Genomic DNA, 26,920 nt, shown 5'->3' with positions numbered 1-26,920 from the left:
TCTTATGCCAAGCAATAAATACGGGCCCTGCAGTCCTGGAGTGAGTTCTTTTTGGTCAATGTAGACTAAGACTAAGGTTTTGGAAGAAAGTTACATAAAATAATACAACACGTTAAGTCTGACAGGGGGGTATCTTGTTCAGCTACTTTGCTCCTTTAATCTTGTCAATAAAGTTGTGGGATGTTTGTGTATTTTCTAATGCACATCAAGCTACTTAGCGTTAAAATGTTGTTCCTTACACAGCTTATAGAATTACTGAGTGAAATAAACAGCATCAGGTTTTTTTCTCAAGCCATTATAAATACACTAGCAACAGCATTTATTTTTTTTTTTTTGCTGGTGTGGACTATACTGCACCACCTGAAGGTAGCTATACCAGTGAACTTTTTTCATGTGCAGCCTAACCATGTTTTCCTAGTCTGGGCAAATGTTCAATACAAAAGGCTAAGTGACCCAGAATTAGGACCTGAGCTCTCAGACAGTCTTCCTGTTAATGGCTCAGTTCCTCTTTGAAGATAAATCCTATCTCTGGTATGCAGAAGAGATTTGGTTTTGACACCAACTCCGGTGTGCTGCAGCCTGTTTGCTTTTCCCAAGGACACAAAGGACAGCATGGCTTCAGTCACCATTCTGGCTACAGAAAGTCAGTACATCCATAGCATCCTCTTGGCTATTGTTGCTGTTCTTTTATATGGTGTTATCAGGATGGTAGTAGGGGGGTTTCTTGTGTCAGTGTATTAAAAGAATGTTTCTGTCATCCCATGTCCAAGAGCTGATGCAAATACTGAAGAGATGTACTTGAAAGAAAAGGGACTGTATTGATTTCTCAGTTAAGAAACATTATAATGGATAAATCTACCCTGCAGGAGATGTATTGGTATAGGAGCTCTAGCAGTTAGGTGCAGTGCAGCAGATTCACTGAGAAATGAGGATCACAGGGTGGTAACTCAGTGCTTTCAAGGTGTGCTAAGGCAGATGTGTGGCGTGACTGGTAGTGGCCATTGTGGACATACGGCTTGCAGCATCCCACCAAAAAATGCTCTGAAGGAAATCGGGACAGACATAAGAAGCAGTGGAGCAGAAGATTGTTTAGAAGGCAATGAGACTAAATGGAGCTTCCAACTGAAAACTGAAAATGTAAAACATTAAATTGATTGAATGAACATGGCATAAGTTACCAAAATTAGTCTCTGCTTAACTTCCTTGCGTGCTCTCACATAGAGATTGTTCAGCAAAGGAGATTCTGTAAAAATCTACCAGCAAAGAAAGCAGCCTTAACAGAAGAAACACTAGGGATTTGGAAAACTTGTTTTGAAAAATGAGCACTGTTCGAAGGAGACAAATAGACTAGCATAGTAATAAATAGCATTAAAAAATGACCTTAAGAGAATGCTAAGTGCTTAAAAGTCAGGAAATGCCAGAATTAGTTTGTGAGAGCCATTGTAGTGCAGCCTGTTTCTAAAATAGTACAGTATCTTGTACATCTTTCACAACCTTCAGTGCAAATGAATAATATCTTTTTGTTTGCTATTAATACTTGGTTTCCAGAGATCATTGAAGATATGAAAGGATAAGCAGTACAGGAAATATGGCAGGGGTTTCTATTACTTTAGCCGCAAGCTGTCTTTTATGTAGCTATATGAAAATAAATTGCTGTATTGCATGTATCACAGATGTAGTGTTGAAGCCAATATCCTTACCAAAAGTGCACTGAGATGTTCTGGGCACGGGGGGATTGTGCCTGTCTCCAGCCCCTGGATGCTGCATTTCTCCCTCATCCCTGGGGTTTCTTCCAGCTGTTGTATATAAGCCCTCAAGGAGGCCCCACCAAGTTGTAGGTTCCAGATACAGTAACAGACAACAGACCAACAGCTTTCAGGATAAACTATCTCTAAATAATGGTGCAGTAGCAAGCACAGATCAGGAATATGATTATCTGTGGTGTTACAAGAAATGCAGTACCACAGTAGCACAATTACCCAGATTGAAACAACAGCAAGTCTAGTAATTCATCAGTGTTGAGCTAAACTTAATATCTGAGTATGCAAAGACCTGCAAAACCATGGTCATAACCATGATTATCAGACAGACCAGCAAGAAGCATGGCTTCCTTGGACAAGTGACTTGGACCAGCCACCAGGCTCAGAAAATTCCCAGTTCCCTGATTGGGGTGTCCTCTTGTTAAGACACATAGAAACACTGTCTGGACTTATTAATCACCATCACATCCCACCTTTGGCCCTGCTCTGTGCTGGTTTTGAGGCCCAGACACCCTCTATAAGGCAGTACTGGCCACAGATGCCTACCCCTGGTAGCTGCTTGGCTGGGGAAACAATGATTACCATCAGCCTATTTAGCTTGGTTCTGGAGATGTGCTTCCATGCAGTCTCCATCTTTGGTGACCAACCTTTCAACACCTTGCCATCTTCTATCATTGGAACAAATGTGTATGAATGTGTGCAGAACAATGTGTATGTTCTTCAGAAGAATAAAGTTAAGGATGTCTTTCTCCTGCTGGAAGCAGTGTTGTCTGTTTCTGCAGGCCAGGACTTTCTGCAGGCCGGGCAATCTGGAGTGCAACTTTGGTGAACAGGTAGCTCTCTGAAGGTTTTGTCTGTCTGCCTTTCTACATGCAAAGTAACGAATGCTTGAATTAACCTGCACTGGTCTTGTAAACAAAATCAGGGTGCGCAAAGGTGTCCGTACAAATTCATAAAATAGTTGGGTTCCTAGAAAATTGTGTTCCTTTATAAAGTCATAAAGTAGTTCCTTATACTCCAAATCCCTTTGTATGTTTTGGGGGATTGCATTAGGAGTATATGTGGTGGGCTGACCTTGGCTGGTTGTCATATGTCCACCAAAGCCATACTGTCACTCCCCCCTCCTCAGCTGAACAGGGAAAATATAATATGACTTATAATCGTGACTCCAGCACCTGGAGCACCTCCTCATCCTTCTGCACTGACCTTGGTGTCTGCAGAGCTGTTTCTGTCCCATATTCTCACTGCGCTCTCTGGCTGCAATTGCTCCCGCATGGTAATTTTTCCCCTTTCTTGTCTGTGTTATCCCAGAGGTGTTCCCACTATCACTGTTGGGCTCAGCCTTGGCCAGTAGTGGATCCGTCTTGGAGCTAGCTGGCATTGGCTCTGTTAGACACAGGGGAAGCTTCTGGCAGCTTCTGGCAGAAGCCACCCCTGTAGCTGCCGTGTTACCAAAACCTTGCCAATCAAACCCAATACAGGCTCACTTCTTGTTCCCAAACACACTGTTGGACAAAGAGACTGTATCACTTAAGCTTTTCTAAAGCTCTTGGCTGTTATCTAAATGCCATGTAGCTTGTAGTGATAGGTAGTTTGTTTTGGTTTGATTTGTTTTCCCTCTAGCATAAGCACCTCTCTAGCAAAATGTTCATGCAGGTGTTTAAAGCAAGGTTGAGGGGGTTTGCTCCCCTGTCAAGTTCTGGCAAAGTTTCTGAAAGTTCTGGCAAAATTTCAGAGAAGAAATAAGATCTTTATCCATGCAGTATTTTTAAAGAGAATTAGTGTACAGAACTTCATCACTGTGAAACAGTGAGGACCCTAAGCCTTTCTTCAATCCTTCTGAGATCCCACTAGGATGAGTTTGACTTAATCATAGAAGAGATCGTGTTTCTCCATATGCCCCAATACAACCAGCAGAATGTCCATTTTTCTCTGACATGCTATAGCTGAATATGTGTTGAGACTGCAAAAATGCTTTAGTAATCTCAAAGTTTTGCATGTAGCCATCTGACAAGCAGCCTCTGCCTGACTTGCCCAGCGTGGAAGTGGGCAAGGCTGGGTAGCAATGGGTCTAGTGTTGGAGAACCAGTTTTGAAAGGCACGACTGCCTTGTTAGTCAGAGGGGTCAGCTGTGTTGTGGCTTAATACCTCTGGAGCACCTGTTGCTGCATACCTGCATGCAGCCCTCTCCAGCTGCGTGTCTACTAATGCTCCTCACTGCTGCAGTGCGTTCCCAGTGAGCACCGGGAATTTTGTGGTGAGGTCAGGCATGCCAAACTGCTTCTGAAAGTTATTGCCAGATGAGTAGACAATCAAGTTCTTATCAAAATGGCATATTAGCAGCGTGGCCCAGTGGCAGATTAACAGCTGTGGGCATCCTTTTTATGCAGGTGCCTATCGATGGGGTGCAGGAGCCGCCGGCGGATGCTACCAAAGGGCGCTGCCTGCGCCGGACTGTGAGCGTCCCCTCAGAGGGCCAATTCCCCGAGTACCCGCCAGAGGGGGCCACCAAACTAGGTAAGTGGAAACCTTGGCTGCAACACATGGATTTTGATTCATAGCTGCAAGCTGTATCGGCGGGCACCGTCCCGGGCAGCATCCTTGCAAAGGAGCCGGCTGAAGCGGGTAGTGCAACGCCTAGGTGGTGGTGATGGAGGCCGTGCGACTGCGGCATTGTTTGTAAATGTTTCCAGCAACACGGCTTCCCAAAGCCAGGATTTATCAAACATAGTGAGGTTATTATGGGCACGAGAGAAGCTGGGCTGTTGCTGCATACAGGAAGGTTTGTAGCTGTGTTTGTAAGATCACTAAACGCCCCTGGGATTTACAACTGAGAGCTGCTGAACACAGGTCAACAGGAATGCAACTTTTGCAGGTAGCTGTTAGTGATTCACCACTGTCATTTTTAGAACTGTTAGATGGTTATGTTTTACCTCACTTTGAGCCTCTGTGGTATTTCCTTTGCTTCATATTTTCATAACAAGTACTGGATAACAGGTTTTTCTGTAATTTACCTCACGCCCATTCAGGGTGCAGTTCCTAAAAGAACCAGCCAACTGCCTGCTGCTGTTGGCTATAATTATGCATGTTGAAATCTAGGGAAAGCAAAAAAAGCACCAAAACAGGCAGGTAATAAAAATGACAGACAAAAGCTCTATTACAATATATTCTCAAGTCCAGATTTGGCCCAGTTTACCCTCTTCATTTCATTCCACCCCACCTGTGGCTGCATGAAGAGTATCATATCAACTCTTTCCAGAAGAAAGGAAAAGTGAAGGGAGACAGCAACCACACACAAGTGAACTCTTCTTTCTATTCCTAATCTATGCAAGCTTTCCTTAGCATAGTCTGATAGGACCTAGGAACAATTCTTCCTTCGTTCAGATGTAAAAAATATCAATCCTGGGAGACAGTGAGCTATGAGAAAAAAAAGTAACATGCATCTCTAAACAGAGAAACAACCTTGACAACACTGCTATCAAAGGTGTGGAGCAGCTACAGTATTTTTCATTTCACAGACTCAGCTGGGTTTTATGCCAAATAATTTTATTCTGTGAGTATAGTGCACAGAAGTAATTAAAATACCATTCTTCTAGATAGCTAATTAACACGTTGCAACCGTAGTACTTACTTATTTGTTCTTGCCAATAACATTATTTAAATTTTCTTTATTTGAGGAAAGCAAATAGGGTTCTTTTTTGCATTTGCTTGATTCCTGGATTAGAAGTCTGAAAAGAAACAGGGCAGGTTGGGATTTAGGAGGTAAAACTGCGTAGTACTTTGGGAGAAGTGGCAGAACCCCTATTAGATTTGTTTGTGGAATTTCAAATACAGCTCTGAATGATAATCTTTTTTTGCCATATGAATAATATTTATTCTTGTCTGGAACTAAAACCAGTATTAAATATGTTTACACAGCATTATAGGCAAAGTAGTTATTCCAGGTGTGTGGCTAGTGATACGAAGAACCATATTGCAACCTGTGTATGCTACGCAATGAACATTACTTGCAGCTTTGCAAGCTAGAAAGACCTTTAAAATCTAGGATTTAGATACCTTCTTTATCTATACTACATGCAAAAATGTGTAGAATAGTTTCTAGACTTAACAGAGCATCTGAATAGCTGGAAATCCCACTGTCATGTTTTTAAATGTAATTTTGTAACCTTCATTTTTCTTGAATTGACGTACAGAATGGATGACTGTGCTATTTGGGTATATGCCTTATTGTGTATTTTGCTACAATTTTAGATGCATGTGGCATCTAACAAGAATGTATTAAAAGAGAAACTCACATCCACATGTTCTTCTCCGTATGACAGCTGCAGCTGTATTGAATATAGATGTCACAAAGTGTGTGGCTAAAGGAAGTGGGCATGCAGTGGCGGGGGGAGAAGACAGCAAACATAAGCTGGAGAAAGACTGAGCAATGCCCATACTGTGAGGAAGGATAAGGGTAAGTGGGAGGGAAGGTTATATATAATTTCTGATTGCAGCACCCTAGGTAGTTCCCTTGTTTTCACTTCCTGGTTAGAAATGTCTCTTATTATGATTACAGCATTCCTGCTAATGGAAAAAAGGGGGTTGATAGCAAGCAGTGGGAATAGCTTTGTGTCAAGATGTTGAGCCAGAGGACACACCAGTAAAGGAAGCCACCGAAAAACTTTTTATAGAGAGAAAGAAACAGATGGTGGCAGCCAGAACGTGTCACAAGCAGTACAGATAACAACTGGACTAAAATAGCTTTGGAATGGACACCAAAAGCTGAAAAGCGTAAGAGGCAGCTAAAATATCTAGCTGAGAAATTGCTATGCAGAGCTGATAAGAATATCTAGCTTGTCCTACGGAAGCATGTGCATAACACGGCAACAGCAGGCATTGCATCTTATGATGATATCTGAAATTACTACTTGCAGAAAAGCTCCTTAGGGCTGGCTCTAGTGCAAAGGTTAAGGCATAGCAATGGCATTTGCTTTTTTCCTCTAAGTAGGATTGCCAAACCTCTCATGATTTATTGATTTATTTGTTTAAATCAAACAAACACACAAAACAGAAAAAGGAAAATCAGGGGATGGAACTTTTTCATGTGCAGCACTACAGTTATAACTTATATGAAATGTCAAGAGTATCATACGAGGCCAGTCTTTTTGTTAAAGGAGCAACTGGCGCAGTGCTTTTTCTTCAGAGTCACTACATAATCGGTAGTAGTACCCATTCTGCAATTTTTTATGGCATTCTTTACAGCTTTGTGCACACATCTTGTAGCACCATTCCTAGGAAGTGTGTGGGAGAGGAACTACCCACGTTACAGCTGAGAAGCTGAAGCAAGAGATGTGTAACTCACCAAAGGTCAATGTTGTTATGTGTGCTTTACCCAAGGGCTGTTGTAAGCATTCTCGCCGTCTCTTTCATTTTTACCCTTGCTGCAGGGTTGGCTCAGCTGTTTGTGAGGCAGCTGCTGAGCCACCATGGTTTACAGTCCCACATACTAAGGCAGACACCAATTTCCACATACTTCAGTACAGTAAGCTGTAATTTGTGCTGGTTCAGCAGCTGCTAGAAGAGCAGCTGAGCCATCCCTTCTGTGCAGGCAGAAACCACTGTGGTCACCCTCAAATGAGAGCCAGAGGGGCGGACACAAAGATAAAACACAAGATAGAAAGTGACTTGTTTAAACCGTGAAAGCTAATAAGATCATTTAAAAACTGTAACTCTAGAGGACACTCACCATCTACTGCTAGCTTAGGAGCTTGCCCTCTGCTTGCAGGCAGTGGAGAGGTTGTTTCTAATGTTGAAATTCTTAATTCCTATCTGGAAGGTATGCTGTACACAGAGTTATGTCAGCAAGCCAGCCATCCGTTAAATATATGCCTTGAAATTTCCTCGGTACATAATCTGTATCATTGTAGTAATATCCTCTGTGAGTGAATAGGCACACTCTAAATATGTCATTAACTTGCTAGGATTTCATCTTGGCAGCACTTATTCAAGGGTGCTTCCATTCAGTGAAGCTAAAAATGTAGCTGTAATTTCTCCCAAACTCCACGTTGACAGACTTTTTCCTTCTTTCAAGCATTATTTCAATGGGCTAATTCTGTTATGAAGTGTGATATAGGCCCTGGAGACCAGCACCTAAGTGTTATAGGAAGAGGTAAGATGAAGAAAACTCAAGCTGGACCATCTCTATACTGCCTCCATTTTGCTTCAGATCCTGCTCTTTTTCTAGCACGTGTATTTTTTTTATGTTAGGGAAACTATAATAATAGCATATTGGAATTAATCATTCATACAGTAAAAGCATGATTCAGATTTCCACCATTCATACTGTTTGACAGGCTAGTAACAGTTACTGCTTCCTTTCCCGAAATAATCCTCTTCTCTCTGACTCTGCTTCCTTCTCACCACCTGCTCACACTAAATGAGAGTTGTTAAGGAGAATATGTAGTGAAAGTTTTGATTCTGGCATCTGGGTGAATCTTTATGGCATTAACAAGAGAATTTTTTGCCTGCATATGTGAAAATATCAGGAATGATTGAAAGTGAGGAAATGGTTGGGTTTTGGTTTGGGTATTTTTTTTGGGGGGGGGGTGTTGGTTTTTTTGTTGGGGAGGGTGGTCCTTTGCTTTGCAGTTTTGGTTATTTATTTATTTATTTTAAAATTATTAATTTTTTCATTGGGGGTTGGATTAGATGATCTCCAGAGGTTCCTTCCAAGCCTGATCATTCTGCGATTAGGAAAGAGCATCATTAAGGAGATAAGTTTTTTGAGATTCTGTCGTGCTCAGAAAGGCTAGTGTTGATGCAGATGGATTTTCTTTATGCACTTGGAGATGAAGTCACCTGAGAAGAAAATGAAAACCTTTTCACTTGTTGAAACAAGTTAACCCTATTTTTTCTCAATCACACCTATGACTGCTGAATATGAAGACTCTTGAAAAAAGATTGCTGAAGGCAAGCCTTGCAGCTTTTAGGAGCTTCTACCGGTCAGCTCTGCATATACAGTACCTACAGCATGTTAATACCTATTCACCCTTTGCTAGATCTCTGGCTCATCCTCCAAACTTTTGTGCTGGAGTCACCTTAACTTCATCAGAGAACCAACTTGCTTTCAGTGCCTTAGCTCTCTCTGTAGAGCATTAATAGCTGTTACTCAGCTGCTGACCCATATTATGGCTCTGCAGCTCTTCTCCCCCTCCTTTGGTACAGTTCCATCCATGCAACCTACTGTTATCATCCATACTTCTCCTTGGAATGAATCTCCTGTGCCCTGATGATATTCTGTGAGTGTCTCTGTAAAGACTCTCTTTGCAATCACTAACATGGGAATGGAAAAGCAGTCATGCTGATGCCCTGTACTCAGTGCTCATGACATCCTGAGAGTCCAGTGTCAGGCACACCACTTGAATAAGGATGTCAAGAATCTGGAGATGGTCCAGCAGAGGCCTGCCAAGGTCACTTTCCTGATCACACAACTGTTACGTAGTGGGCACCTGATCTGGAATTCTACCTTGATGGTAAGGGTTGGATTTTTTCAAACCTGAATTTCTTCAAGTTAAGCACGTAAGTGAGAGGACTGAGTTTCAAAGCAACTTCAGCTGTCACTACCTTTTTCAGAAGACTGAGGCTGCTAAAATTGATTTTAGATCTCTAAACAGCTTCAGGACTGTACTTTAGAGCTAGTAAATAAAATATATCTTCTGTACAGTGGTGAACTACGTGTACAATTTCAAAATTTGGTGAAGATGCAGTTTGGAGCTTCAAGCAGTGCTTTTCCCCATCCTCTGGCCTAGTTGCACAGTTGATAGATTTTCATTTTAGTGAGCACTCCCTTTGCATTCCCCCAAGGTCATTTTTTCAGAAAATATTTCCCTGGATTCAGAAGATTCTCTGATCACACAAACATGGGAAGAAGCATCAATCTATTTTGGTGCCATTGCTATCAGGTGTCCAGAAATCCTGCCTCTGTACTGTTTTAAAAGGTTATGTCCAGAGGCTTGGAAATGGAGTGAACAACAGAAGATTAGTTAAGTGACGTCTGGTTTCATTGCTGCCTGGTATGTACCTCTTGCAACAGTTCCTGCAAGCCACTGCCGAGCCTTCATATGTGGGGATGATGATATCAAGAAAATACACAGACCATGCTCTTCCTTCAGGTAAAAACTTGGCAGGAGAGAATAGGCATTAGCTAAAAAGATTTCTAGTCTTATTTCAGTAACTGCTGTTTCTGAGATGAGGTTGTTTGCAACTAAAACAATCAAAGCTGAGCCTTGCTTTCTGCATATTCCAGTTGGAATGAGTACTTTATGATGGAAGAACCAACAGATTTACTCTGTGCTCACCACTCAGTTACAAGCTGCACTAAGGTTTAGAATGAATACCTGAAAAGGGTTACTGCAGGAGGCAGGGAAGTGGGGGGAGACAGTCTGAAGAGGATGAAGAGAGATTTTTTTTTTGTAACCTGGTCAGTGAAAGGATCTGCAATGCGCCAATCTTTATATATTCAGTAGAGATTTACATGGGAAAGATACAGGAATTTGGAATAATGGACTTTCTGTAACTTCTAACAAAACTGTGTGTTTGCGCCTGCCACCACTCAACTTTGCCTACAAAAAGTATCTGTTAGAATGAAAAAGAAAAAGGCAGTTTACAGCTCCATGTGTCTCAGCTGTAGGGATTTATGATGTGTATTGATGAAATAATTTCTCCAATACCACTGTCTACTTTCCCACCCTGTTGCTATGTGCAAAATATCTATCTCCTGTCAACTATTATGCATGGCAGGGGTGCAAAATAGAGCTTTGGGTTTAGCCCTCAAATTGAGGGGTGGGTTGTATAGCAGTATCTCTGGCAGGAAGATAGGTTCAGATGTGCTGACTTTAGTTGTCTGCAGCTCTTGGGTTTGTCCAGTTTGGGCTTGTCACGAGTGTGTTTGTATACACATGGCGCAACATGCATGTGAAGGAGATTCACAACCTTCTCTCTGCAGACCCAGGACTCTAAAGGATAAGATGCATCACTGCCTATTGTCTTTAATGTTTAATTTAACAACCCCCAAGGAGTGGTTTGGGGATAACAGTTTATTTTTCTTTTTGACCTGTATATGCTTTGAACAAAAGATCTGAATTGAAAGGTCCCCAATAGCTGAAAGGTGATACTCTAATGAGGCCAGTACAGGAAACACTGTTCTGTCCTTGCGTGGCTTGATGCTGCTCACTGGTGGCCAAAGACCTGCCTGTGTTTCAGCAAGCTGCAGGGGTGTATTGTACACGTTTAGTTGCACAGCTCAGTTCTTCACTGTGCCTTTCAGCCCTGACCTGACAGTCTTGCCAGAATCCGTGTATGGGAGCCTTTTGTGAGCTGATATCTGAAGCCTTTGGCTCATGTAATAGCACAAACGATGGTTTGCCAAAGACTTTATCCTGTGCCTGCTTCACTGTCTCTAGTGTGTTGGGTCACAGTCTCCTAGTGCTGTGACTGTTAGGTAAGATTAGTAGGACTGTAGCTACTCCGAGATCAACTGAAATTCTAAAACTGTAACTGCCTTCAGATGACATGGTTTACCCATCATGCTCCATCCCAAAATGCAAATACGTGTGAACTGAGAGTCGCATTTTTAAAAATCTCCTGAAAATATAGCTCTTTTGGGGCACCATTTAAGAACCAGTGAGCTACACAGAGAGACGCTGCTGTGTGAAAGTGTTCTGCTATCTTCTGCATCCACAGAAGAGGTTAAGAAACTTTGGGAGAAGCCCTAAAGTAATCTGAAATTTGGACAATATACAGTGTAATTTGCCTGCCTTGGAAAGATGAAGAATTTAGACAACCCTGCTTGAAATTAAAACTGACTCCAGGGAGGCTAAATGTAACAAACAGGATGCCTGGATCTCAGTGACATTCCCCCTGGGCAATTGGAATTATTTGTATACAGAAAATTGCCAAGCTGCTATCTTTTCCTTCTATAATGGGGGCGAAGCCAAAGGATTTTGTTTTGTTCTGAATGCCACTGAAACTTTATTCCCTTGCACACAGATCATCTGTGCTAAGAGCCAAGTTTTATCATGAAGCAAATTTTATCTATTTGGATCTTAAACCTTTTTAGGGCAGAGATTAACAGGGGCATGAGCACATAATCTTAACTTTCCAGTATTGACATATAATCCATTAGGGCTTTTTCCCCGTGGAAATGTATTGTTACAGCCCTGCCACTACTTCCAGCACACACAAACAAATCACGTTAGAGGTTTTAAAATTTGGTTATGAATGAAGAACACTTCTTAAGTAGAGTCTGTTGTGCAGTGTAGTAATGGGTAAGAACTAGTAGCTCTTGGACCATCTGAGACAGATTTCTTGACTGTGTTCTAACCTAACCTGAGTTTATTATGAAGGAAACGATCATTTTCCTTAGTTTTCTCAACAACAATAATAACTTATTTATTAAATTCTTAAGAGAAAAGTGCCTTAAATCATGCATGAACTTACTTGGGACTGTTAAATTTTGTAGCTTCTCTTTTATAGTTGTTTGGTCTTGTGGCAAAAAGTCATTACACTTCACCCAACCGTGTACACTTGCCTTTTTTCCTTCAGTAACAACCATCTTGACACACAATGGAAAATTGAACTTCCTTCCCCCAGCCTGAATTTCCTCAAGTCTTGTCTAGATTAATTTGAACTAAATTTTAAAAAGCTGATGTAATTAAGTCTGGTTTAGACTTTGGTATTAGTTACGGAATTAGTAGCTGATCAGTTTTTTGCTACTTGACAATGCAAATATTTATGAAATTGGATTAAGTGCATCTAGTTTGAAGTTTATATGAAATTAAATACATAAAATTCTCTCTACTGTGCAGGGGTGCACACTGTCTTGTCTCCCTGCTTTACCACCCTCCTTCGTGCCAGGTCTGTCGCATGCTTGCCAGGTGAATTGATTCAACTTCACACAGTGGAATCATGTTCATATACATATTGTGTTGATGGGTGAGCTTTGACTCTGATCTGGTAGATATACCAAATAACCCTGCAGCCATGTGGTGGCTCCAATACAACGGAGACGGTGGGAGCATGTTGCTTAAGGGAAAGTAGGAGAACCAAGTTGTTTCCACTTCTGTCCTCACCCCTAGTAGCAGCCTGGAGTTCTAGTGGCTTGGGTGTAATATGAAACTGCTCCCTGTGTTAGCTTTGATCTAGCCAGTGTACTTACAGTAAGAGTGGAGCCAAGGCAGCAGAGATTTAAACAAGGGTTGTGCAAGATTTTCAGAAGAGCTTGTGTTACTACCCACTTCTGCCACCCCTGAGGTCTGTGCTTTCACATTCTCACTGTTACTTGAACTGCTTCTGGTATGTCTTTGTGCATTGCAGTTAGGGCTCATGCTCTGATTTTGAAAACTATTTCATTAGGGTTGCAGATTTTTCTGTCCAACGCACAGCCTTAAGTTCCCTATGTCATGCTAGCTATGCATGCATCGTGTCGCAAGTTCATCCAATTCTGTAGCATTGTGTTTCTGTAATCTTTGTCTAGTCCAAACTTCAACACAAGAAAAATACACAATGTTTGATGGACAAGCCTGTACAAACAGTGGGGATTACATGTATTCCTTCTGGAGGACCATTCAAGTCGTGTTTCCAAGAACTTAGAAATAATTTGTTTTAAATAAGTGCACTATGAGCAGTAGTAAAACCATGGGGGTTTTTTTATTATTATTATTTTTTATTTTAATGAAGCTTGGGACTGACAGTTCTGCTTTTTTTTTTTTTTTTTATTCTTTTTTGTTTTTCTTCCCTCCCCTTGGTTTTCTTTTGTTTCTGGGAGGTTTGAATCAGTCTCTTCTTCTCTCATACCTACCCCCTTTCCTCAGTGTACTTTCTCCATGTCATGGTAAATTGGATGTTCTCATAACAAGCAAATATGGACAAGGTGGGTTGGCTGGTATTGTACTAAAATAATCAGCCCTGTATCTTATCTCTAGAGTGCTGAAAACCTGTGAATCTTGTATTTTTGTTTTGGCATTATGGGTTGTTGTTGTGGCCTTTGGCAGGTTTCCCTCTCTGCATCTGAGCTGCCTGTGCTGAAATGTCTCTGAAGGTATTCAGTAAAAGGCTTTCATATGTCTGCATAAAAAAATGCTGAAGAACTTTCTGTGATTGCTGCCCTAGGATTCAAAGTTTTGGGGGATTTTCTTCCTTACAATAAGTTCTGGTTGAGGATGGCAGAACTTGCTAAGAAAGCTATAATGGGCCAAGAAATCCATTGTCAGTTATATATTGTGGCTTTTTTTTCCTCTGCAAAACCTCAGGAGATTTGTTGTCCATCAGGCAGTAGTATGCTTACATCTTCAGAATAGTCTATGAACATGAGCTAATTAATCTCCATGATACCTCTGGGAAGCAGACAAGTAGAGTTCTTAAAAAAGTAAATAGAAGAAGCAGTTTTCAGCGTTTTCTGTGCCATCTACTGATATTTGCACTTCACTGGGGCAATGACACACCTCCTGTGGTGGAGCTACATTTTATCGATGCATATAAAGGTTCATAATGTATGAGGTGGCTTAGGTATTAAATTAGACTTATTCAAGCATGTAGTAGATATTTTGCTAGCTTGCTTCCCCTTTTGTAAGTGATCACTTCTTCACAGCATCAGGGGAGGAAAGAATTATAACCGTGATTTTTATCTGCAAAACAGACAAAAATGTTTCAGCAGCACAGCAGAGATAATTTACTTAAAAGAAAAATAATAAAGCCACAGAGGAAAAGCGGGCTATTGAACTCTGCTGGAGTTCATCAGAAACTCTTCTAACAGGCACCTCTGTGTCGCAGGCAAATCCCTGATTCCCAAAAGAAGTCTTGGAGATGGAGAGGACTGTAAGTTCTAGCAGTGATTAGTGTCCATTAAGAATCAACTCTATGTCCAGTAAAGTGCATTTGGCTACAGGGTAATAATTCTTGATGCATATTTGAGACTGCTTTATCTTGTGCATTACCTAGTGAAGAACTGAGGAGGTTTTCTGCTGCTTGCTTGCTTTATTTTTCAACTTGGATGGAACTGCAAATATTTCCTTGAGTAGCAACCTTTATTTTCTTTTTTCAGTGAGTTGGATGTAGTTTAGGAACTCCAGTCATCTCACTTGTTCCTCTCCGATTGTCTTTTCCCACTGTCATGTGGCATGTATGGGCTAAAACAGGTAGCAGGCAAGCCTAAAGCACTGCCTACCAACCTTGCTGACCCAAAGACTGGCATTGTTGTGCAAATAACGACTGATTTGCTTCTGCAGTCAGTTCTGTTACCCTTTGGCTGCAAATGGTGTTGAGGATTGCTGGTCTAAAGTCTGGGAAACTCGAATGGCGCCTCCAGAGGCTGGTTGCTTTTGATTGTCACTAGATTGGTGCTCTGGTCTTGTTTTGACAGTGAGGGTAACATATTGGAAGGAAGTCCGCCTGGACAAGTTCCTGTGTGATGTACTGTAGGTTACCCTGCTCTTGCAGGGGGGTTGGACTAGATGATCTTTTTAGGTCCCTTCCAACCCTTGGGATTCTGTGATTCTGTGATTCTGTGAATGGGTTTTGTTAGGTTTCAGAGAGACAGAATTTTGGAAGTTGTTTTATTCCTGCCCTGGTAAAGCACATGGCGGTGGGGTGACTTTGGCCAGCGGCTGGCTGCCCATCCAGCTGCACTCTCCCTCTGCAATAGGATGGAGAGAAAATAAGAAGAATAAACCCATGGGGGAGAGAACAACAGGTAAAGCACTTACTAATCACTGTCATGGGCAAGCCAGGCTTCACCTAGGGAAAATGAATTTAATTTATTTGTAAATTAAAACAAGTTTGGAAGAACAGAGCTTAAAACACTGCTGTCCCCCACCCATTTTGCCGACTTCATACCTCCATCTCTTCAACTGTCTCGTGCTGCGGTCTGTTGGAACCGCTGGAACTGTCACAAGGCAGCCCAGCCCCTGTTCACAGTGAGCCTCCAGCTGCCAGCGCCTGGCCACCAGCACCAATGATGTTTCTTAGTTTTCAGATTAATTTCCAAGTCCTTTGCATCAGACTAAGTAGTGGAAACTTAGCTGAACACAGACAACCAGTGTTCTGGACAAATAGATGTGGAATATGATGGATATATGATCAGAAAGTTCATTAAAAATGTTTTTATGGTACTTTCTTTCCCTGTGCAATTCAGCATTTTTAAAATCTTCTGTGAGCTGAGTGTTCCTGTACGTATTTCTTACTGTAAGTAGTTCAGATAGATCATAGGAATATAAACCTTAAGTCAACATTTTGGCTTTCATTGTAGATGATTTATACTAAAATAAATAGATTTACTTTTTTTAAAAAAAGGTCCAACTCAGTTTGGAGGGGGTTTTTGGGCGGGGATGTTGGGTTTGGGTTTCGGTTTGTTTTTAATCTGTTCTACTCAAGTGCTTCTGCTCTGCTAATAGTTTTTTTCAGCAGCTGCCTTTGGAGGCCAAAGCTGTAGATGCCTGGTCTGAACAGCAGCAGTGGAGCTGGCCAGGAACTAGTTAATTCATTGCATTGGCATTTTTCTTTAGATACTGGGAGAGGCAACCTTGTGTTCTTCCAATTTAACAGGCCTCTTTTAATGAGATTTTTAGTAGATTAGATTTGTTAGTAGATTAGTTATTTGAAGGATAGTCACGTGGTAATATCAGGATTTTTTTATAATCTTTGTTCAGTATCAAAGTCTTTTGGAAACAACTTTTATTCCTAGACTTTGTGAATTGCATTTCAGATTCCTGAAACTGGAGGATTTCCTGAAGGAAATCCTGATGGATTTCTACAATCCTTCAAAGTACTTGTATGGTTTGCCTTTTTTTTTTATCTCCCTTCTCACTTACACATTTTTTAATATCATCCTAATGCACTGTCTCTTCCTAAGTCCTTGGCAGGTGTATTTGCTTGGAACACCTCCTTCAGCATTTCAGAAAGCTTTTTCTGAGGTCGGTACAGCAAGTTTTAGGGTTGACAAAAATAGATACCAGGACTGAACTTTCCCACATCACTAAAAATGGCTTCTTTGGAAGAGATAGGCAGACTATGGCCTTATTTCAGAGCTTCTGTTTGAACCTGATTTAAAGCCAGGATTCCTAAATGATGTTTACGAAGTAAAACATGGAAACAAAACACCAGAAATGTAATCAGACAAACTTGAAGGGGAAAAGAAAGAATAAAAAAATGAGGACAAAAAAAAAAAAAAGCTGGGATTTGCCCATAAAAGCATTAAAACCCTTTGAAGAGATCTATAGAACTTTAATGTCCCAGTCCTTAATTTTTCCATCTTTTCTGTCATGCCCTGTGGTATACATGAATTGTCTGATGTTGCTCCACCCTCCAGGGAGATGCTTTTCTGTGGTGCTGCAAATGTAGTTGGTACAGTGCTCTGGAATGAAGTGTTCTGTATAATTACCATAGTATTTGGGTTTTTTTGTGGAGCGGAGGCAGTGAGAGAGACAAGATTGCAATCGCTTATAAGTTGTTGCAGCTTTTTCACAGAATCTGGCTCAACTGAGATCATGAGACTGCTTCGCCCTTACTCCTTCCAGTAATTAGACATTTCTAAGCAGCAGGTCAAACCAATTTGTCTTCTAGAGGGACTGTTTATTTTGCTCTACTGCTATTAATGCCAGGACTTTTTGGGGGGTGCCTGTTTTTTGAGCTGCTGTTCTGTTCCGGTGCTAATCTCGGTGCAGGATTCCTCGGCGTAGTTTAGTGATTTACTTTAGAGGGCGAGGGAGCAATTATAATTTTCTGTTATTTATCTTGCAGTCAGTATTGTTCAAGCACACATTCAAGTTTCTTTCCCAAGGGCTAAGCTGTGCTTTCATGCAGACTTCTCACGTGAGCCTTGGCAGGGGGTAGGATGACCAAAGCTACTGTTTCTTCCAGGGGAAACGCTGTGAGGGTGTGGGAGGTTGTTGCTTAAGGGAATGTAGAGAAGCTCATCTGAAGTAATCCAACAAGGAAAAAGGAGGTGGGTAGCATCAGTGGAAAAAAAAGGCCGAATTAGAGGGAATATTGTGTTGCAAACAAGTGGCAAAATTAGTTTAAAATGGGTATGTTCCCCCACCACCACCAAGAACTGCAGAACGTAGGAGACAACAGGCAGCCTCTTAGCTCTTCATGAGCAATTTTAGCCCATTTAGCAACAGGCTGAACAACTTTGCATTCCTCTTGTGTGTGTGCTTGTCTGCTCTGGTCCTCGACTGGCAGGTGGGATCTGCTGGGAATCAAACCGTGGACTTTTAAACTGATCCAACTTGACACGCTATTCTCAGCAGGGGCATTATAATGTATAAGGGACATCACAATGGCAGCAGTAACCAAACTGTAGACTTTTGCTTCTGTGCCTTAAAGAGTAGCTTTCGACTTTTTATTTTACAGCAATGCTATACCTGGAAGCTCAGCTCTCAGCACTTCTAAAATAAAAACAGAACAGAGCTCAGGAGAAGGCTTCTGGTATCACACTTCACCAGTTCACTTTCAAAGCCACAGATCTTAGATTTGAGTATTTTTTTTTTAAAGGGCCGTGCAGGAAACAAAAGGGGGAAAAAAGTTCATTGTTTCTTTAAGAGACTCCAGAGCTTTTTTGGTACTGCCTATTTCCTAAGCTTGTAGAAACATTTGAAGTGGGGAAACATCTTCAAATAAGTGCAGTTTTGTCAGACACATTCAGACATAGTTTCTTGTTCAGCTGACAAAGCCATGTTTTCATCTTGATTGGCTTCTTGTAGTCTGGACAGTGTATGCAGTGATACGAGGCTCTTAAGTTTCCCTGTAGCTGATTTTAGACTTGGAGTCAGCTGCTTGAAATCCCTGAATTTTCTCAGTACGGGATGTGTTTTTGCTTAACAGGAGTCTCCTCCTGCCCACACCCCCTTCCACCCCACCCTGAGTGCTTGCGCTGTCTCTCAGCTCCCCCACCCTCCCTTGGGACAGAGAAATGAAGTGTCTACCCATCCCGGGTAGATTATGTCGCTGTTTGCAGGGAGGACGGCGTCCATCCCATATACTGGGAGGGAAGGCGAGCTACTGAAGGGCAGCTATTGTTCAACTTGAGCCAAGGAGCTGAATAGAGAGGCTTGCGCTTGATGGGCTTCGTCTCTGGCTCTTCTGCATTCCAAACCGTCTGAGGCAGAGAAGACAGCACGGGAGAGAAGTATGCAGAGGCTACGCTGACTTTCTGGTTGGCATGGTGGCAAGACCATGGTAGAGGTATTAGGATTACCGCAGAATGCAGTTCACAGGTGAGAGAGAGCCCTCCTGACACGGTCCATGCAAACAGGGGATTGTATGCTGCAATATTTCCAGTGAGGTGGGAATGGATAGGAAGCACATAGGTATTTTGCTGGGTATTTGAAGTGGCTACATTTAAAGCAGTTAGAAACTTTAAAGATTTTTTTTTCTGTGTTGCCTGTACATATAAATTCTTCATTATTCCAGTTTTATACATGGGTTTTTAAAGAGATATTTACATTTAATGTGAAGAATGGAAAAGGGGATTACTGATACTTTTCTGCTCACTACTATAGAAATTACATGTTAGTTTTCAAACACCATGTATATGCAAAGCTGAGAAACAAATTTTTGTAGTGGATTTAAAAATTAAAAATCTAGTTTATTGCTGCTTAAGTCATTAGGTTTATTTTTCTCCCCGTGCCTGAAAGCCTATACTTACCTATCATAACTCAGTACATTTTTATATGACATTGGATTTCTGCATAAGGCCAGACATCATTCTTCAAAGGCACAGTGTGAGAATATTTTTCAGTGTTTACTTGTGGCTGGCATTGCATGATGTTTTCAGCATACAATATTGCCAGCCTTGCTTCCTGTCCTTCAGCAAGTGACAGTAAATCAAAGCAGTTCGGGGAATCCTACAGGTTGCTTATAAAAACAGGAGGATTTGTTTTCTTTTCAATATAAAGGGCATTGCCTCAGTAATGCTGCTTGCCTTTCTAGCAGCTTTTGTCTTAAAATGTATTGTTAAGTGATAGCAAGCTGGAAAACATTTAGATTTCATGCCTTTTGGTATAGTCAAACATTTTTCAGTCGCTACAAAAGCTATGAATGTTGTCCGTGGAAACAGAGAATGGAATCTCCCGAGCTGAATTTTTTCTACCTTGGAAACATCCTTTAATAGGTACTGATTACGAAGTCCTTCTTAGTAATTTTCTTCCTCATCTGTAGACCACAGAGAATACTAATTTGCTAACTTGGAGAGACTGTTTTTGTTAGCCTGAACCAATGAGGTTGTTCTGCAGCTGCTTTTGAATTACATGATCAGAAAATGAAAACCTTCTGCCTTAGCTGGTTTTGAACAAACATGTTTCTTTCAAAAGCAAGCAAACTTTTGGCAAACTAATCAGAAAAGCTCAAAACAACAGAATCCCAGTCCTTTCCAAGTTTCATTTAGGTGATTTTGTAGTGGTTACCAGGAGGTACCCTTTAGAATTTCCTGTCTCTTTTGGGGGCTTTTTCATACGATTAACATGTTAATAGGGTAGTGAATTAAAAGTACGATACTAGGGAGTTCTGGAAGGCAGATGTGAGCAGCAACTTACAGTCCTGCAAATTCTTCATGTTGTGCCTAGCTTTATCTGCTACTCTGTGGGTGCTCTCACTCTTTCTCTAAAATGTGTGGGGAGGGGAAAATGATGTAATTGTGACGAATACTTGAGGTGACTTCTGTCAGAAAGATCTGTCATGGCTCTTTAAATCTCATGGGAACAAATCAGCTTCATTTGTATATAAGCAGGAGGAAAGGGCATGCTGGTATACTGAGGCTTGACCTGCTCCTTACCATTTTCTGATATCTGGGAGTAAGTATTGCACCAGCTATGTAATACTGGAAGTTAGAGAATTCTGTGATGCAGCAAAATACAGGATATGGATGGCATTTGTAAATGGCTCGCTGGCATCAAGAGACAGATTAATTTTCCAGCCTGGAAAGGTATGTACCTTTTCAAAGCTTTAATTCTCCACAAAGGGAATACTTCATTTTATCTAGATTTCTTGGCTAATTGGTATCAGACAGCACAAATGTTTTCTAGGAGAGCGAATAATGGTGGGATTTGAACCTGGGCCAATGGCAGAAGGGAGACCTAATGATTCCCTTCCATTTAATTTTCTACATATATGGGTGACTGCCTCTAGTAAGGGAGAAGGAAATCTGCACAAGAAGTCAGCAAGCAAATGATGCAACTACAGTCAATGCTTACCATTTCAACAGTATTATCTCCAAATGTTAAATAGTCAATAGACTTCAACTATAAATGCCATGGATTTAATGGAAAATGGCACAAAATTTGGCATGGTAAATGTAACTGCAGAAATTGTTGTGGAGTTGTGTAATAGCTGGTTATCTGAGCAGATGATGGCAGCTACGACTAAGTATGGTGAGTCTGTATAGTTTCATTCCATAGCTTGACCAGTGCTGCTCCTTAGGCAGTGGATCTGCTGTGTTGACACACAACATTGTACTTTTCTTCTGCTGCACCTGCAGCATGCTCAGCAGAGACTTTAGGAGGGTAGTGGAGTGATATGGATGCCTGACAGAGAAGTGCTGAAGCATTTGCTTAGAGCAGGCATCTAGGCAACCTACAGAAGTGGTACCAACCACAGGCATTCAGAACTGCAAGCGTGGCTTAGAAAGTAGGAGATGATTAATTTATTTTTTTATTTTTTTTAAAAGCTCATTTTCCTGGTTGTTTTGATCCTCTTTGGAGCAGGCTTCAGTCAGATTTTCAGGCTCTGTTGTACTCATTCTATGAAGGCTGGGTCCTTTTTGTGGAATAGAGGCTGTAATTGTCTCCACATTGTTTGATTCCAGGGGTAATGGTTACAGGGAAAAAGGAAAAAAAAGCCAAATGTACAAAATACAGCATAATTCTACTGACAGCTTTCACAGCATTCATGCTTTTAAAGCCCACTCCTGGTATGTCTTAGAGTAAATCTAAAATCTCAGCTATATTCTCCAGGGGAGCTCTCTCCAGAGTGTCCAAGAAGAATCTTTAAGATACTGCATCAGTCAGAAATTAAGCCCATGTCCACAAGATGGAGGACTTGGTATGTCCTTGTAGAAATTCCTTACACTCTACAGTCTCTTACCTTGCAGTGTTTCCTTGCTTCACCACTAAATTTGGTTCCTAATTTGAAAACAGATTAAAAAAACCCCTCCATGTACCACTGCCTTTCTTGTACTGATCTCTAGTGTTTGGAAAGGCCCAGAGCTTTGGCAGTTGCTTATTTGATGCTTACATAGAGATTAACATAGTATTCCTATAAACACAGGTGGAACAGAGTAGCAAGAGGGAGTGAGACAACATGATTCATAGGCAGGGGTAGGAAATCATATTGCTGGTCATAACCACTCGTTCTTCAGAATGCTCCTGCTTTTCTGCTGCATACCTGGTAAGTGCAAGCAGCATGCTTTCAACCTACTAGACACTAGAAGTTTTTTGTTGGTGGTTTTCTGCCTCGTTATCTGGTGTTAGAAGTGGAGGTTATTGTGAATTAGTTGGGTTTGGTTTGGGTTTTTTTTTCCCTCCTCTGGTCTGTGCCAGTCAAGGAGAGTTCACCTCCTACCTGATGATGTCGGCAAAGCTGCGGTTTCTTGACATACAAAGGGAGCAAGCAGTGACCTCAGGGTGGAGTAGAGCTCCCTATTGGCACAGCACCCTGAACCCTGCTCTGCAAGAATCGCAGGTATTTAGCTTGTGCTGAAAGCAAGCAAGTTGAACTTGTTGTGGGAGTGCTGCATACAGCTATTACCATGAACTAAACCTTGTAGGAAGAGGGTAAATAATGCTTAAGTTGATGGAATGGTGTGGCAATTCTATGCTATCCGACCAGAAGCGTAGCTGTATGGTCAGTAGAGTATCATATATTGATCACATTTAATTGCTTCCCAAAATACTTTGAAGCTATTTGTGTTGGGCCATAGGCATTCTGATTACACTAGAATGTTGGAGACTGAATGATGTTTAGTTTTCTCTCATGTGATGTTTTTCTCAAAATTCTAGTTCTCTATCAACTATGTGATCATGTCTAGTCACAGAAGGCAAAAAGACCCCCAACCCACCATCCAAACCCCAGCCCTCTCTTAAGTTGTTCTTTTGTTTGTTTGCTTGTTGGATGGCATCCAAATAACATTTTAAATAAGAAAAGTCATTTCTGGCTGTTTCCATTCCCTGGTTGAAAGTATATGCCCAAGGAAAAACAGTAGGTCAGAAAGTAAGAGTAGAAACCGACATGCATGATGGTATTCTAGCAAAACTGTCTTAATCGATTATTCTCACTTATATTTTTTTCTGAATTTGGGCAAAAATCAGCACCTGTGAGGACATGAGTTGTGCAAACTATGTGGTCTGCAGGGTGAGCAAGGTAAATTGTTTTCCTTTTCTATGCCTGACTGCCTCATTCATGGGCAAGGGCTTTGCTGTCCCAGTAGCAACCTGGGGGCAGCTTAGTGCAAGGTGTCCCCTTTTCCTAAAACTTGCCAACTTGTTTTTTCTTTCTGACAATTCATAGCATGTCTTTATCGAAGCGCAAATGATCAAATGACAGTAAATGACAGCAAATGACAGTAATGACAGGTCAGATTGCCAACCCTTTGTCCTGTACCTGTCCCTAGCCAGTTACATTACAAGCACTGGGAAGACTTATTTAAAAGATACTTCTTCCATGGTGTTCCAATACAATTGCTGATAAATCCATCATACGTTAAGTACTTCTCCTTGTATGTGTTTCTAATAGAGCTCCTTTGTAATGATTTAGAACAGATAAAATGTGAAGGACCTTTAGGATAATCTAGAAAATAACAGTGGTGCTGTACCTGAGCTGCTTAAGCAAGACTGGTGCCTTTAGAGACAGGGCAGGAAGAAGCAGGTGCCTGCCAGCAGTGTGGTTTCTGGGCAGTTAGGTTTTTTGCTTCTTAGTACCTGGGAGACTTGGAAGCACAACCAGCAAGGCTTCCTTGCTTGGAAAGGTTAATTTTTCTTGGACTGTTACTAGGAGATGCAGGTGTGAGGGACAGAAGGAGGAGGAAGCTGTGCTTTTTGCTCTCCCCTCCCCTTCCCCCACCTATTTTTTTTTTTTTTTTTTTTTTTTTGTCAGCAAATATTTGTATTTGGTTTTTGCTGTTTTCCTTCCAGTAGCTCTACAAAAATTGTATTTTTTTGTGTTAACTTTTGTCCTGGTAATGCTTAAGCTATGCATATATTTGAAGTTTGCATTTCTTGGAAATTCCTGTTCAGAAAACAGTGTGATGCTGATATCACTTGAGACACTGGTGATTTCAGTCTGCACAGCATCTAAGTTGAAAAAATCACTCCCTATTCGTCTTTCATACTGCTTTAAAAGATGGAAGAGCTCTTGGGCTTCTGGGCTGGATCTTTAGATTTGTGAAGCAGGTGATACAACTGGGCTTGGTGGGCAGGAGTCAGAGCCTGAATGTTGATCTTTTTCATGTTTTCTATCCATTCTTGAAGTTTTGGCACCTGTCAGGCCTTCTTATTTTTTCTTTCAGTCTTAGCGTTAAAGCAACACTAAAATAACATTTCTAGCAAAGATGCTAGCTCAGAAATCCCTTTTTAAATTGAAGTACTTCAGACTCAATTCATTTCAAGCTGCCACTTCAATTTTTGTGCTTGGCAAATCTGGGAAAGTGTGGGGCTTGTTCAGTTTTTACAGCTCTGTGTTTTCAGGACATTTCCAGTCTGCTGTTTGTTTTGAACACCCAATGTTTTTGGTCAGAGGAAAGAATATAGAAGCTATTCTTCATGAACCCATTCTTGGGAAAAAAGTCATCATGTGAATACTAGCATCAGAAATTAAGTAGGCTTTACATACTGCTCATTAAATATATAGCTGGATGTATTCATACTTTAATACAAGATGTCTGTTTACATGAGGCATATGCTTCACAGTTTGGAAAGGCACTCCAGAGTGGATGACTCTGTAAATAACATCTTGGCCGTAATTTTGAGTTAAATTAGCTTAATGTTTTTAGAGTAGTCATTAATAGATACTTACAAACTACCATACTGCTAGAAGCATAACTTAGATGAATCCCTTGGCTATGCTGAGTTTACCTCAAGTTGGTTTGAGTACAAAAAATGTAATTAGGTTGGTGTGGAAGTGGGGAAAAATCCATGGTTGCTTCATCAGTGAAGTTCTTAAAATCCAGCAGTTCTCCCCAGCAGAAATACTTGTGTCAGAGTTCTTGGTGCTTCTGGTTAGGTCACTGTTTTGTAATGTAGGCAAAGTGTTTTTCCATGGGAAAGTGGACAACAACAGGATGGTTTGACCTATAGTAGTAAAACTTTCCTGTTCCTAGTTCTTCTGTTTTTTGGAACTGGCTTACTTAGGCTTAACGTGGCCAAGAACTAAAAATCACAGTAATTTGCCTGGTTTTCAATTGCAGTAATTCTCTTAAAGATCTTTTAAGACTGCATCTTTCTTGCTTATGAGGAGCGTGATGGTTCCTTCTTCTGTGTGTACCTCCTTGGCCTCCAAATAGAGCCGAATTTCTTTCCTTGCACAATGCTGGACATTCTCTGTGGTGTGGGTGCAGGTACATGTCTCACTCTGTTGATCTTCAACTAATGATTTGACTCTCCTCAGGCATCAATTTAATAATACATCCTGGAGGAAAAAAGTACAGGGGTGTTTAGTCTTAAACTCAACAAAACTCAGTTTTGTGGGCAGGTACAGTCAGCAGCATAAAGGATTCACCTCCAGCCCATACAACGTTACAGTCTCACATCAGTTTTGCCAGGAAAATACAATATTGGGATCTAGAGAGGGAACTGGGGCAGATGTTCTTCTAAAAAAAAGGCTACCTTGTTTATGTTGTGTTAGAATGATAAGGAGGAAAATATTATGGAAAAGAAAATGAATACATTCTATTAAAGTAGTTTAAAATTCATCTCCTTAGCAAGCATCTTCATAAGTTTCAACAGCTTTTTTTCCTTTAACCTGAAAAGCATGTCTATAATTCTAAAATATTGTGTATACTCAAAATAGTTCAGGTGCACCAAGGAAACTCGGTGTAATGGGAGGTCTCATAAGACACAGCTTGCTATTATGGAAAAGATTTTGAAGCATTAATTAGATTCATATAGGCAGTTAAGTGTATCCTTATATTGCAATGGAAGTAGAAGCCAACTTCTCTGCCGCTAATTGTCATTCTTTGTGTCCAAGTAAACTGGCAGATTTTTGTCTGAGAGGCCTATGACTAGTCTTATATATTTAGCTATTTTTGAAGTGTTTGTGGTAGGGGCTTGCTGCTTGTTTTCCATAAAGGTGAAGTATGATTAGTCAGCCAGGAGGCCAGATGACTTTGCTAGGGAGGCTCAGTGGGCATGGAAGAGCTTTATAAAGGCTAGTCCCTTTGGGTTTAGTTTAAATTTTCATTTCAGTTGCTGTCCTGTTTGTCTCCAGTGCCTTGTCAAGACTAAGTGTGGAAATAGCTTCCTGACATTATTTAAAATGTCACTTGTACAACAGAGCTCTTGCCTGTATCATTATATACTAGAGAACTTCAAGGTTTGTTTTTCTCACCTTCATTTTGAGCCTTTCTGTCCCTATTTATCTTCACAGCCTGTCAGCAGGCACAGCTTTTGCTGCCCCTTGATTCATCACTGCTCCAGCAGTTATTATTTAGGAAATTCTTTGCTCTGCCTCCCTCCTGAGTAACCACTAGGTTAACGTCTCTGATCTCAGCTGGGTTTGGAAGGCTAGTGCTGTTCACTTTTGAAAGTAAAGGGAACTATTATCCTGGTAAAAGATAATATTGCATCAGTGCTGTGGCATGTAGAGGTTATCATTTTCAGCTGGATGACAGCTGTTGAGAGTGAGTGCTAAAGATCACTGAACATGCTAAAATAACTTCATTAAGCAATCTGAAAGGATAAAATACTAGACGATAATGTGTATGTGTAGGCTGGTACTTCATCAGCATGGTTTCACTTTGCACAACAGAATGGACAGGCTTAGAGAGAGACCTGAGTGTCCATCAGTAATTTTTTTCTGATAAAAAGGGCTTTCTGTGTACTTTGCCATGCTTCAGCAGGGCTATCTACATCTTCTTGTGTCTGACGTAAATCTGCTCTTGGCTTACATTGCAACAGAATGATTCTGTTGTGCTGCTC

At 41.1% G+C, this 26,920-nt stretch overlaps 1 protein-coding gene across 6 annotated transcripts in view; it reads left to right on the top strand.

Annotated features, from left to right (window-relative positions):
- Positions 1 to 26,920, top strand: part of RASAL2 (RAS protein activator like 2) — a 185,663-nt gene that overhangs the window by 89,408 nt on the left and 69,335 nt on the right. For all 6 annotated transcript variants that reach the window (XM_065674108.1, XM_065674107.1, XM_065674106.1 and 3 more), the window contains exon 3: positions 4,151 to 4,277. In XM_065674108.1, the coding sequence (XP_065530180.1) occupies positions 4,151 to 4,277 (127 nt within the window). The remainder of the gene's footprint in view (positions 1 to 4,150; positions 4,278 to 26,920) is intronic.

Source organism: Lathamus discolor, chromosome 3, assembly GCF_037157495.1.
Source record: "Lathamus discolor isolate bLatDis1 chromosome 3, bLatDis1.hap1, whole genome shotgun sequence".
Taxonomy (NCBI): Eukaryota; Metazoa; Chordata; class Aves; order Psittaciformes; family Psittacidae; genus Lathamus; species Lathamus discolor.
The sequence above is the reverse complement of the archived record's forward strand: the minus strand, read 5'-3'. Positions and strand labels throughout refer to the sequence as shown.